This window comes from Oreochromis niloticus, linkage group LG10, assembly GCF_001858045.2.
Source record: "Oreochromis niloticus isolate F11D_XX linkage group LG10, O_niloticus_UMD_NMBU, whole genome shotgun sequence".
NCBI classification, from domain to species: Eukaryota; Metazoa; Chordata; class Actinopteri; order Cichliformes; family Cichlidae; genus Oreochromis; species Oreochromis niloticus.
In genome coordinates, this window is record NC_031975.2 from 9,597,075 (window position 1) to 9,615,517 (window position 18,443).

The 18,443-nt window shown below is 40.0% G+C and overlaps 1 protein-coding gene across 1 annotated transcript; it reads left to right on the forward strand.

The window, feature by feature from the left end:
* Positions 1-5,661: 5,661 nt before the first annotated feature.
* Positions 5,662-15,472, forward strand: aspa (aspartoacylase). Its single transcript, XM_003450472.5, has 6 exons — positions 5,662-6,184; positions 7,993-8,188; positions 10,616-10,709; positions 11,709-11,816; positions 14,057-14,166; positions 14,352-15,472. The coding sequence occupies exons 1-6, from the start codon at positions 5,943-5,945 to the stop codon at positions 14,541-14,543; spliced, it is 942 nt and encodes a 313-aa protein (XP_003450520.1). The 5' UTR covers positions 5,662-5,942; the 3' UTR covers positions 14,544-15,472.
* Positions 15,473-18,443: the final 2,971 nt, after the last annotated feature.

Consider the following 18,443-nt stretch of genomic DNA (forward strand, 5'->3'; position numbering starts at 1 on the left):
ACACCGCGCTGTCTGAGATCCAGACCACCTGTAGGAGGACCGTGGGATATTTCAAGAGCAGTACAACTGCTAAGGTTTGTTCCATTATTTCATTATTGCTTTAAGGAGCTGCTGCAATAACACAGCTTGAATTAATCAATTTGTGTTGGCTGTTTTCTTAGGAGAGGCTGACAGAGGTGCAAGAGCAAATGGGCCGGCCTCCACTGAAGTTAATTCAAGAGGTGGATACATGTTGGAACAGCACATTCCAAATGCTTCAACGTATCCATGAGCTCAGGGAACCTATTGGAGCATCGTTAGCTGGCCTGCACACTGATATTTGCCCACTATCCTCTGAACAGTATGACCTTATGGCAGAATGTCTCAAAATGCTCTCCCCATTTAATGATGCCACCACTGAGCTGTCAGAGGAAAAGAGTGTCTGAATCCAAAGTAATTCCACTTCTAACCATGTTGCACCATGCACTAAATGAAGAGGAAATGGGAGTTGTCCTAACTCCAGAGAGGTCCACCATGGTTGAGTGTCTGAGGAGACAATTAAAGGAGAAGCTCTACATGTTGCAGTCAATGAGCATCATGTCACTGGCAACATTGCTGGATCCAAGGTTTAAAAAAGAAAAAAAAAAAAAAAAGAGGCTTCTTTAGCCCCAATAAAGCACTGGATGCTGAGAGGAGACTCATTTTTGAGTGTGCTGCTGCTTTGCAGCACTTGGCAGCCTCTCAGCCTGTGACTTAAGGTGTATGAGCACATTTTGATTATTTTATTGTATTTAGTTACTTACATCCTGTTTGTTTTAAGCTATGTCCACGCTAGCCCGGATAGATTTGAAAAAGGCGTTTGTCTGAAAACGCTCCGCGTCCACACTAGCCTCTTCAGTTGTTTTCAAAGAGTTGCACGTCCACACTAAAACAGCCAAAAAAAAAAAAAAAAAAAAAGGCTGACGTTGCAGTTCGTGAAACGCAAGACGACTCAACCTGCGTCATTTCCCATTTTCCGGCTCTTTTGGATGACATCACACGTCTGGATTACCAGCTTCCAAGGCACCAAGAGTGTGCATGTCATCTACTCAATCTTTTATCAACAGTTGATGCCACTGCTGCAGAAGTACCAATGATACATACAAGAGACCAGCTCAGTCTGCTTTCGCAAAATGTCATGCTCTGTGGAATAAAACCAGCAGCTCAATCATGGCTTATGAAACAGTGGAACGTGAGTGCAAGTTGCAGTTTCTTCTATGTTTTTACACCTTTTTTAGGTTCAATCCTGCTGAAATGGGATTTTTTGTTGAGTACACTGCTGTGGTAAAGCCCGTTGCCATGGCCAGTGTTGGGAAGGTTACTTTTAAAATCTATTCCACTACAGATTACAGAACACATGCCAGAAAATGTATTTTGTAATGTATTCCGTTACGTTACTCAATGAGAGTAACGTATTCTGAATACTTTGGATTACTTCATATATTATCATGCTTTTTACAACTACATGAATGTACTGTTGCTGTGTGATTTTTTTTTTTTTTACTATTACTGAAGGTTATTTGCCATACCCATACCAACTAGATTTTTAACTCTTAATATAAAATGAGTAGGGTAGGGTGGACTTTTTGCAGCGATCTCGTATAGAAAACTATTCCGCGCATTATATAAAACAGGTCCACGGCTCCAAACCATAGTACAGGGACCTCTGGCCAATATGTCGGGTTCTGTGTCGGGCTCGTAGCCGAAAACTAGCTTTACTTTGTTGTCTGGGTCAACTTTGCTGCGAGAGAGAGAGAGGCGTTGAAAGGCTGCTCCAATGGAACTTATTGTTTCGGAGGAAAACAACAGTGTACAGTCGACTCTTAATAGCTTACAACTGGGCTCGTCAGGCACTCTTTTTGGCTGCAGTGGTTATTATATTTACATGCTTCCATCTCTCGTTTCTGGTTGATGGCAACTCTTACTCAACTCTCCCTTTTCTCCCTCCCTCGCGCACACAGACACATAACGGGTATGGCAGTCCAGTCTCCCAGTAGCACGGACTACACTGCCCATCAGGCCACATTCTTTAGGGCTATGCCTGTAACACTCTGCCTATTGCCTTCATATTAAATAATTTTTGTGAATAATTTAAAAAAAAAAAAATTTCTTCACGTCAATATGCGGGCCGCACGTAGAGGTGACATGGGCCGCGAGATTGAGACACAAGCATTTGAGCCTCTTAATGCGTGTTTTGTTTGGGTTTCCAACTGCGTGGAATTACCAAAAATAGAGAGGGGACAGCCTAACATATGAAACAGGAAAAGACTGTTGAAATAGATGTATTACACAACGAAGTAACTGTATTCTGAATATCACCCTTTTAAACAGTAACTGTAACGGAATACAGATACTCATATTTTGTATTTTAAATACGTAACGGCGGTACATGTATTCCGTTACTCCCCCAACACTGGACATGGCCCTTAACATCCTCCAAAGGGAATCATCTGTGCACATGGGCTTCTTGCTGCCAACACTTTACCAGCTGCTGGAGAAGCTGAGGAGGCTGGAGTCATCTTGCAAAATGTGTAGACCTCTTGTTGATGCGCTGCGGGATGGGATCCAGAAACGTTTTGGAGAAATAATGAAAGACCCTGAGCTGATTGCAGCTGCACACAGAGTTGGGTGAGGCCAGCACAAACAGCAGCCTATCTGATGAAGATGACTTCTTTGGGTCCATGGGGTCAGGAACTCCAGAAGCAGGGGAGCTGGAGAGGTACCTTTCATGTCCATTCACTGGAGGTATGGATCTATTGCGTAGCTTTCCTCACATCAAGAAGCTGTCAGTCAAAGTTAATACAGCTCTTCCTGCATTTGCAGCCTGTGAGACTTTTTAGTCAGGCAGGACTCCTGTTTACTGCCAAACAGTCACAGCTTCACAGCAAGAACCTTGAGAGCAAACTGCTGCTGAAGCTTAACCATCATTTCACTGAGTGAAGAAACAATTTATGGTAAAGTGAGCCATACACATCCACATATGTAAATCCACATTGTGGAAATTTGTATTTGTCTTTTATAATTGGTTTTATTCTGAATTTAGCGTTTTTGTGAGTGTAGTTTTTATTTTAATTATTTTATTCTGATGTTTTTAGTGTTTTTATATAACATTGTGTTAATCCACTGTCTATACTTTAGTATATTTTAGTAGACAAAGAACATTTTATAGTTTTGTTAGAATTGTGTTTGTCTATTCCTGTGGAATTTTTAGCACAGATGTGTGTTTTTTGTTGTTTGTTTTTTTAATTCCTGCTGTCTGCCTTGGTGAATAAACTTTTCCTGATTATACCCGTTGCATCTCTGTGTCCTTTGTTTCTGATTTACTTCATCCCTCCTTGTATTTAAAAGAACCACCTCTAATATGACATTCTGGCGCATCAGCTTTAGTGTCTACATACATATGTTGAAGTTGCCTTGTTCTAATGTTTTCTGAGGCTGCTGTAAATTTGAATATATTTACTGTGGGTATTGCTTAAAAAAGCTTTATGTTGTGAAAAACTGAAATCTGGAAATTAGAGTTGTTGTGCCTTATTTTGTTTGTTTACTTCTATTTGAAAATACTGAATTTTGTACATTCGTGTATTTTTGTTTGAGCATTTATTTAAACAAACTAAAAACATAAATTTGACATTACAACCAGTTACTCAGTACTTGAGTAGCCTTTTCGCCAACTACTTTTTTTATTCTTACTTAACTTTTTGGATGGCTACTTTTCACTTTTACTTAAGTAATAATATTTTAAAGTAATGCTACTCTTGAGTACAATTTTTGGATACTCAACCCACCTCTGGCTTGTACATAGTTGAGACATTTTTTGCTAAGGGCCCACACTGTACACATATACTCACAAATAAATATGTACAGATCTTAAATTAAGAAGTCTAAAATAAAGAAATCCAATCCAAGGTCACTGTGGTTCTTGGTTATACTCTGATTTATTTAGCAAATACACTCACCGCTAATGTGTATTATAGAAGGATAAACCCAGGATAAATTCACTGGGGAGCGAGGTGTTGACATGATTACGACTGGTTTCATAGTATTATAGTATCAAAGTCTTTGTCTGAAGAAACTATTACCAACAGGTTATTGTAGTGCACAGTTTAAGGTAAATAGTCCGCAAGGCACATTACAATGTCATAAAATTGCATTTAGGAAACGAGTGTGTTGTTTTTCAACTTTTGCGCTCCTCATCCTCTGCGCGCTCTCATTAAAGGGTAAACAATTTTTGCCAGGGGTAAGGACTTTGGCAAAACACTGGGAAAGTTTAATCTCGTCTCTTATCTAGTAATTACTAAGTTCACATTTCCATTTCAAAAAGCTGGGCTAACACTAGCTAGCTATCAAGGCCAAAACCTGGTGCTAAACTGCGAGAAGACACAAAAAAGCTTGCATAAGAGTAAACATTTACTCACCAAATCAGTGTATCACGTATGAGAATCACAGCGATGCCAAAAATAACCACTTAAGCTGAATCTTCTCCAGCTGCTCCTAGGTTTGCTCAGCATATTCCAGAAAGACCCGAGCACGCCATGAACATGCCGACTGATCTTTGCCAGGGAGGAGGAAAATAGGGACATATGGCATTTTCAAACCATATAATTTATCCTTCTGCTGAAGGGAGACTGTCTTTTGTCCGTTTCTCTGCAAAGTCATGCTTTAATGTTAATGAAAATGATGACAGCATATGTTGACCCAGAGGTCTCCAACTACAGTCCTCGAGAGAGCTACTGTGTTGCAGCTCTTAGAGGCATTCCTACTCCAGCACAGCTGAATGAAATGTTGAATTACCTCTTCAGCATGCCATCAAGTTTGGCAAAGGCCTGGTAACAAGCCATTCATTTGATTCAGGTGTGTCGGAACAAGGATGCATCTAAAAGCTGCAGGACAATAGCTCTCGGACAATTGGAGACCACTGGTATGACCAGAGATGCACTCTCTCAATCTAGTTCTTTGTTTTCGTCCAAAAATAAAAAACCAAAACACACACACGAAAAGGGCAACAAGAAAAAGCAAATAGAAAATTAACTATTTAATACTTTTAGTTGTACTTACAAATAAGTAACCAAGCTGTGTATGTTTTATTTACAAAACGTATTATATAAAAAACATATACAGTATAATAATAGACTGTCAGATAATAAAATAAAATGTGCCACAGGCTCAAGTAAAGCAGGCGACATGTGAGTTGCAGCCTATTTAAGTACAGAATAGAGTAAATGTACTTAGTTACATTCCACCACTGAAAAGCAACATTTCCAGCTTACTTGAGTTGATCAGCTTTTTGAATTAAATTACTGGTAACTTGATTAAACCGAATGTTAATAACAAGCTGATAAAAACTGAGTTCAGTCTATTTAATTTTTAAGTGAGCACAATATTAGGTTTTACAGTGCAGTTTAACACAAATGTTTCCAGAGTAAGCGAGTGTTTATGATGTCAGATTGAGTCAGATTGGAGTTCATTGCTATGTTATAATTTAATACCACATTAAAAGACAGCCGGAAGTACTAGAATCAGGATATTTTATAGGTTTAGGGTTTTCGATGTTCTTTTTCTCGGCGTCCCTCTTTAAATTACTACTTAAAAAAACTATGTAAGTAACGTTTTATTTTGAAAGAGCCTCACCGGAAACTCGTCTTGTCCACAGTTGTGACGGTGACAGGTAAACAGTGGGAGGAACCTGGTTAACGGGAGTTTCGCCTGCAAACCCAGTTGTCCGTGTTCAACTTTTTTTTTTTTTTTCCACGCACGGTGACTGACCACGGCAACCCAGCGGGCACGTTACGTAAGCGTGCGGCGTCAACAGGCATTTAAACAGCGAGGCTGCGAAGCTCCAAGCTGGAGAACTTTTCCTCTGCTTCTTACGCCAAGGAGACCAGCGTGTCTTCATCCACACTCTGCACAGTTACTGCCACCCAGGCATGTCTTCTTACAACAACACGGCGCGCTTCAGCGAGGCGAGGAGAGTGGCGATTTTCGGAGGGACGCACGGAAACGAGATGTCAGGCGTGACGCTCGTTAACCTGTGGACGAAGAACGGCGCCGAAATACAGAGGAAGGCAGTCGAGGCCGTACCTTTTATCACCAATCCCAAGGCTGTGGAGAAGTGCACCAGATATGTAGACACGGATCTGAACCGAGCCTTCACCCCAGAAAACCTAAGGTAGGTACGCCTCTGGAGTCTCTGTTGAACTACATGTTGAATGGAAACTTCCTGTTGGCGTGTAAGAGATGTAACATAGGGATTTACTGGCTTTATTTTGAACTGGGTCAGCTAAAGAAAGGGCACCCACGCATACTAGATGTTTGTCTTAATTAATCGCAACCAAGCAGTGGAAGATGTCCCTACAGTCCGTGGAAAAATGTAATGACTGCACAATTATGGAATATTATTGGCATAGCCGTTTGCATGCGTGCGCTGTACCGGACAAACGAGTCAACGTAACACAACGCGACATATAAATGTATCCGTAAGAAAGAAAAGGGGGCTGCACATGTCTTTAAAATATGATCCATCACGTGGACTTTGCCATCAAAGCTTTACTATGGCAGGTAAGCTGGGACGTGTGTGTTTACCATCGGTGGCGTCTCCCCCTCCGTGCCCCCCTCTGCCAATAAGAGCAGAGCAGCAAGTCCCCTCCTCCCGAACTTCAGCTGACTGTCGGCCTGCAGGAAAAACGTGAGCGGAACGTGACCGAGCTGCAAATGATTGAAGACGTTTTTTTGTTTATTTGTTTGTTCTTTTTCATGTGCACTACACCGTAAAATGAAGTCTTACGCAAACGCTGGCCCTTGTGATCCCTTGTGTCTGTTCATGCACACAGCCCATTTAGAAATGTGGTTGGATAACAGCATCTATTCATTAATCATACAAAGTGTTATTATGGTGTGCATTTTCCCTGTCATCTGTATGTATTTACTGAAGTACAGTTTTAAAATTATTGCTGCATAACATTTTCCTAAAATCCTCATTGAAAAATATCCTTCATCATTTGTAATAGCCTTTTTAATGGAGTGCAGTTAGCACCATATCACTTAAGTGAATTGAGCGCTTCTCGCTTCACATATACAGAGGTGACACATAATTTCTTAGCGGTAAAGCTGAAGTGATGCCCAGAGCTCAAACCGTATGAGTGAAGTGTTCCAGCCTCATCGTACAAGCATTAGTTGACACTTTAAGATCTTCTTCAGCGCTCTCCAGCATATTCACTATTTGGCCTCTCTGAAGGCAACATATAAGAAGATTAAACAGTTGGAGACTCTTTCCAAAAACAGCTCATCATGATGTCATTTTTCCCTCCACTTGTATAGAATGACATCTCTGCTCTTCCCTCAAAATGAGCACCCGCTTGACCCCTTCAGATGAATGTTGGGAGTCCACTTCATCAGCTGCTGCTTACACTGTGCTTGTGTGCTCATTTCCCAGCAGTCCAGACAATACCGGACAGTCTCTGAAAACAGGGAGTAAATGACAGATGTGAGGGAGGCAAAACAACACAGACAGTAGAGGTGCTATTCTGCTATAGCGTGGAGAATGACCTAGACTGGTTGGTGTTTTGAAATGCTTTAAAAGAGCGTGAAAGTGGACAGCACTCGTCCTCTGGTCAGAGCAAGGCCCGGGGGCAAAATACACTTTGGAAAGATCCTAAGACTTGGAGTTAATGAATACAATTTCTTCTTAACTTTGACAGAAGGAGGCCACTGGCTTACTGAATGCAGCTATTGCTTCCCAGCATTGACTCCATGGCTGCCAATAGTTTAACCATGAAGTTCTGCATGTGGAGTTTAACCCCGACATACTAGCCTTTTCCCTTATAGCCAACCGTTAGGTTAAAGTGTTGTATGTAGGACACTCATGTGTAAATAATTAACATGCTTCATTGTTCTTTGAGCTGACTTGTGTGATATTATGTGAATAGTTAGGCTTGTGGCAGCTCTATAATGCTGTATGTGCTTGCACACACCCTGCAGTGCCCCAGGTGGAAACAACCTGCCCTATGAGGTGCTGAGAGCCCAGGAGATCAACAGGATATTTGGTCCCAAAGGAAGCCCGGAGGCCTACGATGTCATCTTTGACCTTCACAACACGACATCCAACATGGGCTGCACTCTGATTCTGGAAAGCTCCAAAGACTACTTCAATCTGCAAATGATGAACTACATAAAGGTGGTGGCCTTGAGGATACAAACACTGTAGAGATTTATTTATGAGAAGAGCTGTCACACCCTAAAATCTGACCACCCCTCTGACCAGTTTACACAAACAGTGGTGAAGCCTGTTAGGGCGCTACACTTATGCTCACAGAACTGTAGTTACATCCAGTAACTTCTAGTATTTGAGAGGAGCTTTTGTGGAACCTTTTCTCTACAACCGTTGAGACATTTTAACCACATACTTCAACTGTAATGACCGGCAAGCTTAATCAGTGATGAAAAGAGTAGTTTGGCAAGATTTGCAGTTTTTTTTAAAAAAATCGATTGATGGTTAATGTAGAAAAAAAAAAGAGTACTGAGACCTAAACGAGATAAAACAATCACTGTCATCAAGTCCTGCCATTATATTCACAGAAAGTCCAAATTGTACTCAGCAGGCATCATTGATGACTGTATAATATTACTGCATGATTGTTCCACCCATAGTCTGTGCTGCACAGTGTGCAGTATGTGGAGAAACACGAGATGTAGCTCAACTTGTCAACCTGTGTCGTTCTCTGACCTCTGTCTGAGGCTGATCTGTTTGCTGAGCTTTAGTTGAAATATTTAAATCCATCTATGTTAGGCTCATCCAAATACACCAGAAGGATCCCTGTTGTCTTTGTACTCTCAGCCAAATTCCCAGATGAGCCTTGGGAGATGGTTTCTTGATCTTTTTCAAATAAAACCATTAGATGTTCAGTGCCTCTCTTAGAAGATGGATTTTATCTGACAGCATTAAGTAAAGTAAGTACAGATGAACTGAGCTATAATTACATTGTTGAGGATAAAATAAAAAGAACTAAATGCTTATTTTTTATTCCTGCCCTTTTTAGTGGGCCTCCCAGGGGACAAGTGGAGGAGATGCCAGATGTTCAATCCAAGCAAAACCAACTAAAACACAAACACATGCAATGAAAGCTACTTAATAGTGATGACTAAGGAGAGCAACAAAACAAACAGGGCTCTAATTGATTGTGGATTTAACAAAAAAAAGGGTAAAGTCACTGTTTTGAGAGCACTGCAGCAGTGTTTACATTTATTTTTGCCCTTGGAACCTTTTAATCTTAAATGGAATATTGTTAGTCAACACTTAGTCAGGTGTTGTTACATAATTATTACATTCTCTGGTGTAACCAAAAGTTATAATTCTGCCAGTAAAACATAACTTAATTCAAGCAATTCTTCTTTCCACTGTTATAACGAGGATTTCATAACTGTCCCAGATCTGAATGTGTCAGAACATCTTGGACGTAACCCTAACAAGCTTGTTCTGAGAGGAGTCCGCGGCATGTTTACTGTTAAACTGCTGTACCAGAAGGTCTCAGCATAATCAACATGGCGTTGAACTAGATCTGCCCTCCCAAAATTGTTCATACTTTACTGTAACACAGGACTTCTTTGCTGACTACCAAATGGGATAAAGGTGCCAAAATAATCAACAGTGCTTTGGGGTATCATTTAGCCCAAAACGGTGTTGGCTATTGTTTGATCTTGGCTGATCAGGACATTGTCCAGTGTTTGACTTTTTAGGGATAAACTGCATGTTTAACCACAGCTTTACACTGATTAAATCCCACATGGGAACTAACAAAGAAGCGTAAAATGCTCCAGAGACAGCAAATCTTTATAAATAATTTGTTTTGGGACATTAATACAACCTCAAAAATTCACATTGCTTCGTGGTAATAACAAGGCAAACTCCTCTTATTACATTACATTAACTTCCATTTTAAAATGCCAGCTATTGCATTCCTTTCTTGTTCTTAAAAACAATCCATGGTGAGCACCTGCAGGGGGGAGAAATGAAGCCAAAAGCAACATGTCTTTTGTACAATACAACTCACAGGAAATGCATTCCTAAGTTTTAAAGCTGCAAACTGCCCCACCAATACACAGACATCAGTTATATAAGGATTCATTGACTTCATAAATATTCACCAGCTTAGTAAATGCCTCCGGTTTAGATGCTGTGACTTCAGACGCTTTTGCTCGTGTTTGTTGATAATCGCAAACACACAAGGTAGAAAAGGGCTCAGGTCTAGTGTGGTACTGATTACTCTGTCTCATAGTTTGAAGGATGTACCCCTCGGCAGATGATCTGAACCGCTGCCAGTTTAATGTTAGAGAAACAGCTTTTAATTTAATGATGAAGGCGACCGCTATGATGGTGTTCCTTCTGAAAAGGATTTCGAGCCTCTGCTGACAAACAAAGATAGCCCACCAGCTTAAACTTCATTCTGCACACAGTTGTTTTTGATACAGCGTTAGTTGGTGTAGATTTAATTTTCCATTCTATCGAGCATGACCGTAACCCCTTTGCCTTTGTGCCTCACAGCGTTTGTGTTTAGCTTTCTTTTATCTGCTTTTTATATGATGTTCTTGTTCTCTTGTCTTATAGAAAGCCATGGCTCCAGCCAGTTGTCTTGTTCTGCTGAATGAACATCCTCTTCTGAAATATTCCACTTCACGCTCTGTTGCCAAGCACCCTGTTGGTGAGTCTCTGTAGTCCAGCCAAGTTTATCTGTGGACAGTGGCAGAGGTGGATTAAGAAAACGTTTTAAGGTTTTAAAGCCATAGTTTTAAAGAAGGGGGTTCAACCCCAGAGCAACAATGAGCACGTAATGACACAAACTGTTGTTTTTTCAGCACTTTCTAGTTGCTTTGTAGGTGGTGTTTGGCTGTGTGGTGTCTCTTTGTGGTGATTCTAGTGCATTTTACAGACTAACGCTGTACAGAACAACAAATATCATTATGGGCACTTGTACGCTTAAATTATGCACCTTGTCTATAATGTGTATAGTTTATGAACAGAACATTTCTATGCATTGTGTTTTGCCCATCTTAAAACATAAAGTGTGAATCATTTCTTAATTCTTGATTTGGTAATTAGGGCTTTCGATCACAATTATTTTAATCACTTGGTTGTATCGCAGTTATTTGGAGTTCTTTTTGTTTCCTCTGTGGTTTTTCATCACTTTCTTGCCATGTTTTATGCTTTTTTGTCATTTTGCACAATTTTGTGGTCATTTTGTATCTCTTAGTGGTCTTTTAACCCTCTCAGGGCAGGCGTTGCAGATTTGCAACAGTTAAAAACTAACAACCTGATTACCCCACATACATATTTTATGAGGTTTTTTTTACTCAGAAGTACCACTGCAGGACTTGGTTGTGCATTAGCAACAAAAAACTTAATTTGAGCCTGAGAGGGTTAAATGTTGTCGTTTCAGTTTCCTAAATTAAACCTGGGGCCTTGTGGCTGTTTTCTGTTTAGCCATCATTCTCGAACTTGCAACCATGTATGACTTTTACTGACTCTTGCAGAGCAGGCACTGCAGCGAGTACAGTCATGTTTGGTTGTGTGCCACCCTCGACAAATCCCAGCTAGCCCTTAGCCCTTACACGTGTAAAATATCTAACCGAAGTATACATCCAGCTGGTAGAAAATCTCTTTTACTTGCAGATGAATCATTTGATTGTTTTCTTCTATGCAGGTTTGGAAGTGGGTCCTCAGCCTCAAGGTGTTTTAAGAAGCAACATCTTTGAAGCCATGCGAGTGATACTGAAACATGCTCTGGACTTTATTGAACTCTTTAATGAAGGTGAGACTTGAAATATTAAGCTGTAGTCACATTTAGCTACATGACAACAGGCTGTGTCTCAAGACTTTAAAGGGTTATAGCACTGCAGCATAGTGTGAAGAATGAATGACCTCTGAAGTAGCTCTTACAGAAGTTACAAAGTATTAAACTGTGTTCAGAATTTGGGCTCAAAAACAGCAAGTGTGATTCATAATGTGTTATATAATAGAAAAATAAGTTGTTTACCATCTGTCAGCATCCCTGTGATGAGAAACATTTTGTGACAAAATGCCCATGGGTGACCATCTGACTCATCCAGATGTACCTAGTCCTCGCTCTCTAAATTTATCTGCATTACGCCTCCACTCGGCTCGTTCTCCACCCCTAATCGGAAGAGTGTTCTCAGTGTTTAGGTGCAGGGCAGCGTTTCCCTCATATCTTTACGTAAACAAGCGATCTGTGCCAAGTTAGAATTGCAGGCTGTTGGTTTCCCCAACTGTCCCGCCGTTGAAAGAGCCGCTAACTGGGAGTTGGTCAGTTTCCATGTCATTAGGGACTGGTTGGCACTGGGGTGGTAGTCTTCTGTCTTAGGACCACCGTGGTGATAATGAATGTTCTGGCATGGTGTTGAAGCGGTGTTCCTGTGCTTTGCAGCTGAGCAGCATGATGAAACAAGTCCTTTAGCTATACAAGGCTTGCTCAGAAGGATAGCCCCCCCAGTAAAGCAGGGAAACTAAGACCTCAGAAGCATTTGTCCTTCCTGTTCCGCACTGCTACTTGCATATGAATACAGCTGAGTGCAGGTGAAATGGTTGCCTAATGTCAGAGCTCTGCCAAACATTACAAAACCTCGTGTGTAATTCCTAAGGTTGAACAAGGCCACTTTGGTTTCGAATCACAGTGGAACAATCTCATGGAAAATTGGCAACTTTGTGTGACATTAGTTTGATTTATATTTTACTGTGTATTTTATGTCCATCTTCATAGAAAGGTAAGTTCTTTTTTTCACTAATCTGTATTTAAAAAGAAAAATCAAAACCAAGTTTTATAATGTTACTAAGCTCGTTACTGTGGTCCAGAGTGAAAAATCTACATACGTAATAATACAGAGATCATATAATGCATATAATCTTTATCTGTTTGATAGCAATGTCATGAGTTTGCATGTTAACCCTGAGAAACTAGCTATATGGCTATCTCCGTCATGTTTATTTTTTCCCTTACTTTAAAATCACTGAATGGACTAAAGGTTTACCTCCACCCTCTAAGTAACACTTTGTTTAAGACTTTAAGTAACCTGTTTAAACTGTATTAGAAAGCTGGATTTGAATAGTTAGCTGAATAAAGGAAGGGGTAGACAACAAGACTTTGGTGACGACTGCACTTAAGCACCTTCTCTGAGCTCTGTTTTCAGGTTTTCTCAGGCCAATCAGAGTTCTATAAAGATCAGGCAACGATTATAAATCCATCAATGTTCTTCTGCTTACCCTGCTTATTCATCTTAGCAAAAGTTTGGTTACACCCTTTCACCAGTGTATCATAGGGTGACCAACACCTGCAGCCAGTTTAGAATTGTCTTTTAATCTAACAAGCATGTCTTTGGACTGTGGGAGAAAGACAGAGGAACTGGAGGAAACCCACAGAGGCACAGGAACAGCACACAAAACAAACTCCACGCACAAAGGCCCCAACTGGCTGATGGATTTGAACCCAGGAGCTTTTTGCTCCCAAGCTAAATTGGTAGCCACTGCACCACTGTGCCAGTCAACTACAGTATAGTAGCATAAAAACAGACAAGTTCAGTTGGGAAGCAAGGTGCATTTGTTCAGTGAGTTAAGTCAGTGTTTTCCTTATTTATTTATTTATTTATTTTTTTATTTTAACAAGCTGCCCTTCAATTCGACAACTGCTAGGTGAAGCAGAGGACTTTCACCTGTAAGAGTGGGGCTTGACCTTTCAGGTGAAGATAAATGTCTGCACTGACTTAATGTTAATGTTTGATCTACTGCTCATCTAGGAGATATCTCGACTCAATGTCTTAACGTACTACAGCTTTTATACCCTTCTTAAGACCTATAATAAAGCTGCCCTTGAAACAGTTTGTTAAATATTGTTTAAATGTTTATTTAAATCTATTCTTTTAATTATTATTATTATTATTATTATTATTATTTATTTATTTTTTTAGGCTTGTTCTAAACCAGCTTTCATATGTTATCCCAATCCACTCACATACTCTCTCTGTTTTCTGTGCTGTTTAGGTGTGGAGTTCCCTCCGTGTACAGTTGAAGTTTTCCGAGTCCTAGAGAGGATCGACTACCCCCGAGATGCCAATGGAAACATCATAGCCATGGTTCACCCCAACCTGCAGGTAAAAATAAAAATTTAGAATTGCTCCCACCTTCAATCTCTAGTTCTCATGTCATGTTTGGACCGTTGAGTCTATGAATGTGCTGCTTTAAGGAGGAAATGAGATTTCTTTAGATGACGTGAGAATGTATTGTTCCAACATACTCGAGTTACTTTCCCTGTGGCTCTTGCTTGTTATTGTTGCAGGACTGTGACTGGGAGCCGCTGAACCCTGGTGACCCAATGTTCCAGACATTTGATGGAAAAACTATCCACTACCAAGGCTCCGGGACGGTCTATCCCACTTTTATTAACGAGGCAGCCTATTATGAGAAACAACAGGCATTTATAACCACCAGGCGAGAAACCTTGGTAGCAAGTGCCATCAAAAAAGCATGAAGAACTGTTTCTTAAGGCTAACAGCAATCATGATTATGTATTAGCCACAGGGGCAAACTGTATCAAGATTTTGCACTTTGCTCTGTTAGAAAACAGCAGAAATCCTGCAGACTAGATACCATCTTTTACAAACTGATTTAGGTTTTTATGCATTCACTATCGGAAAATCACTTAACTATGCAAAGAACATTTGTGCAGGCACTGTGACAGTCTTTGATCTGAAGACTACTATATTATTGTGAGAAGTATTTATGATATTGTACATATTTACATTAAATCAACTAGATTTTTATTATATTAAAGACTAGGCCTAATCATTGATGGCTCAATCATCCTAAACACTCCTTTTAAGTTTCCGACTACTGCTCAGGAAGGCTGTGTAGAGGATCGTCACCTGCAAACTTTTGACTCAAACTGTAGATGTTTGTCTTTTTCTGAAAATATATTTGTATCACGTGTAGGGGTGGGGGGTTGTTTTGTGGCCTTTGATACTACCTACCTGTAACTCCGTTGGTTGCATCTGTGGTGCTGTCCTTTTTTTGCCTTAACTGAGATTTCAGAGACAGTTGTGCAACAAATCTGGAGTAGAGTTTTGTAGATTTTATGTCTCGGTTAAAAGTTTCGATTACAGTCTAAGTTCTCTTCCACATAAACCAGGTGCAGTGTGAGATGTGTTTTTATAATATATCTGTCTATTTTGATATACTTGTATTGTAAGTTTGCTTTCAAAGGGATGCATAGAACTTGTCGCATCCTGGAAAGCATATTTACTTTTTAATGTTTTCATCTTTATGTTGTCCCAAAGTGTCTCGCTGTGGTCTTAGACTTGAGCAATATATCTGTTAGAATCATTTCTGTGATTAGTGAAATTCACTGTACTAGAAGTCCTGCGGAAATGATCCTATCAATAAATGTTGTACTACAGTGTGTTTTACTGTGTGTGCTGCTTTGACTCACGCTCGTTTAGTCCTGCAGGGCATGTGGCCACAAGAGGGAGTCATGCAACCACTGATTAAAGTCCCTTACACTGTGCACTGTGGTGCAGCACAGAATATACTGGAGGGTGCAGCCGGTGGAATGATGTCCGAGCTTGTTGTTTTGCTCGTTTGTGTGTCACTGGTGCATCATGTGTCACAAGAACCTGTCCACTTTTACAGCAGCTCTCCTGATCAGAGCTGCTGACCCACTAAGGAAAAAATGCAGCTCTCTACTTGTTTGGTATTATTTAAAAAACAAAACAAAAAAACTTGACCCATCAATATGTTTCAATATTTGCACTTTCAATGCCTTTATTTCAAGTACTCTTGTCCCATAAGACTTTAGGTGTAAGATTCAATACAACTTTGACACGTATAATATTATATATTTTATATATTATACATGTGCCGTACCGTAGAAGGCACCCATATGTGTTTACAATGACAGTGCGTGCTGTAATTATAACATAGCTGGATAGTTTGTTCATGCTTCTCTCTTTTTGTTGATGACAGCAAAGAATTCGAGTCACTATCTGAGTTCAGTGTTTCAGGAATCCAAGGCATCTGGATTTGAATGGCGGTGAAGGAGTGCTGAGAGGTATGTGGCAAAGTTTAAGAATATGTTCACTAAAAAGGGTTGGATAGTAACACAGAGTACATACCCACAGCTTGTTGGGCTGGAGGTGTTATTTAAGCTGTGAATATATGACACACACACAAAAGGAAACTCACTTACCAGGCATTTTATTACATTGTTACATTCTGGTTATCTATTGAGCACCTCTGATCAGCGTGGTTCATGTAGGTGTGGTTGTGGCTGCGAAATGTCATTAAAACAGAATTCCAGCATTGTGTACACTCTCTGCATCGTTTACCCACTCAGGTCATTAACTGTCGACTGAATACCACACACTGAGCAAACTTGTTAGGTGTCTGTTTCACTGATATTAAGCAATCATGTGAGTAAAGCATGAGAAGTATGGCTGGATCAGCTACACAGTCATGTTTGTGCAGTCCCAAAAGTCTTTATTATAACTTGTAGACTAACCAGGAAAAGTCCACACGTTTTATGCTTTCTTTGTCATATCAGGCCTGTGATTGGTAATCCAGCTTCATAGCTGGTCATAGTCTTTGTAGACTATTCATTACAGTAACCCAATACAGGCCCCCAGGCCTGCAATGAGTGCAGATCAATGGCCACTGAAAGCTTTCAGGAGAATGATCTTTCAGTTCTGGGCAGGTATCCAAATGGGCACTCAGATATACCAAGCACCCATCTCTGCCTGCACCCTCCTCTCTCTCTCTGCACAGATAACTTTCTTCTCTGTTGTATAGCATTACACTTTATTTTACTGGAAGGCTCCTGTCTGGCTTCTTACCAAGATCTTCTTTAATATTATCAGGACACTGCTGCATGAATTTTGATAATCATGCTGTACGTTTACTTTTTTATGGAAGATGAGTCTCCCAGAGATGGGTTCTGTTCATATGAAAATCACAGACATGGAGAGTCTTCAAAAGGAGACATACTTAATTATTTACCAGCTAAATGTCCAATAAATGTTTTTCTGTTGTGCCACAAATCAAGATGGGGAATCAAGCTGACCTTCTTTTCAGCACACTGTTTAGCAATTATAAACTAGCAGTCTTGAAAACAAGGAGGAGAAGGAGGATGTGTGCTTGAAGTTTTGGCATTGAAGAGACAGGTGCGTGTAAAAGGTTTTCGTACATGAGTTCCTGCAGTATATTTGTTTCCTCTGCAGACGGATAACAAGCTACCTGATAGATTTAAAAAAAAAAAGTGCATCCGTCCCTTCCTTAATGTCAAACCACCGAAACCTGTAGCTATAGGGAAGCAAACCAAACATCTGCTTTCAAGGTCTGCTTGATCTGCAACATTACATGCTGCCCAGTCAGCTTTAGGAAGTGCCCGTGTATGCAGCTGAAATGTTAAAAGCACAAAGAAAAATGGCTCTAGGTCAGGAGGAATTAATTTTTTGTGTCACTTAAAGCAACTTGCAGGTTTTTGTTCTTCTTGTATATCATTAAAGGTTTTTCAAATGTGTCATAACAAGATTTGTTCAGCATCTTTGTTCAACAGACCACCAGTGTGACCAAAATAGAAAACCACAAACAAGAGAATAGAAACAAGTTGACAGTATATTTAGATCAGCGGTGTTTCTTCACAATAGACTGAACTGGCAAAGATACAGACTACCAAACAGATCTGCATTTTATGTGCAAGGTAAACAAGTGACAGGAACATCAAAAAGAACTATCAACATTATGCAGATTTGTGACATAAATGCACATTTAAAAAACCCAGGTAAGAAGCCTGGTCCTTGCAGTCTCTGACCACCATGAGAATGTGTACATAATTGTTTTTACTTCTAATCCAATAAATGTGAATTTATTTTATGAAGGACCTCAGTTCTGTGACTGATAAGAGACCAAAGCTTTATCTGGAATATAATTTCTTTTAAATGAGTTTAAAATGTGCACCACCAAGAATGGTTGCTTTCCTTTAGCAGTGCTTGTTGCATTCATATCCTGTCGGATCCTGTCGGATTTTTTTTAAATTTTATTATTATTATAAGGTGTGAAAAGAAAATCAAGAATAGCGTTCAAGTAAAACTGGTTAGTTTATCCGCAGATACAGTGTGAGCAATCGATGTAGAAATATTAGTCATGAGTTATCATATTCTAACATCCCTGCCCTCATCCTTATAATAAGTGTTTTTTATTTATTTATTTTTTCTGTTTGCTTGTTTTTAAACATTTTTTTCCACCATGCTATAGCGCACACATCCACTTCAGAATCCGTGGCATTGATTGGATAATGCTGTCATGAAACCATGGCCACTTTAATTCTCCCAGCGGTACCTGAACGCACCACGTCTGGATACAGGAAGTCTCGAAACTT

Excerpts from the sequence above, each read along its gene's own strand:
- aspa (XM_003450472.5), top strand. The coding sequence starts at position 5,943 with ATGTCTTCTTACAACAACACGGCGCGCTTCAGCGAGGCGAGGAGAGTG. Across the intron at positions 8,189-10,615 it reads AAATGATGAACTACATAAAG|AAAGCCATGGCTCCAGCCAG; the intron begins GTGGTGGCCTTG and ends CTTGTCTTATAG. Across the intron at positions 14,167-14,351 it reads TGGTTCACCCCAACCTGCAG|GACTGTGACTGGGAGCCGCT; the intron begins GTAAAAATAAAA and ends TTATTGTTGCAG.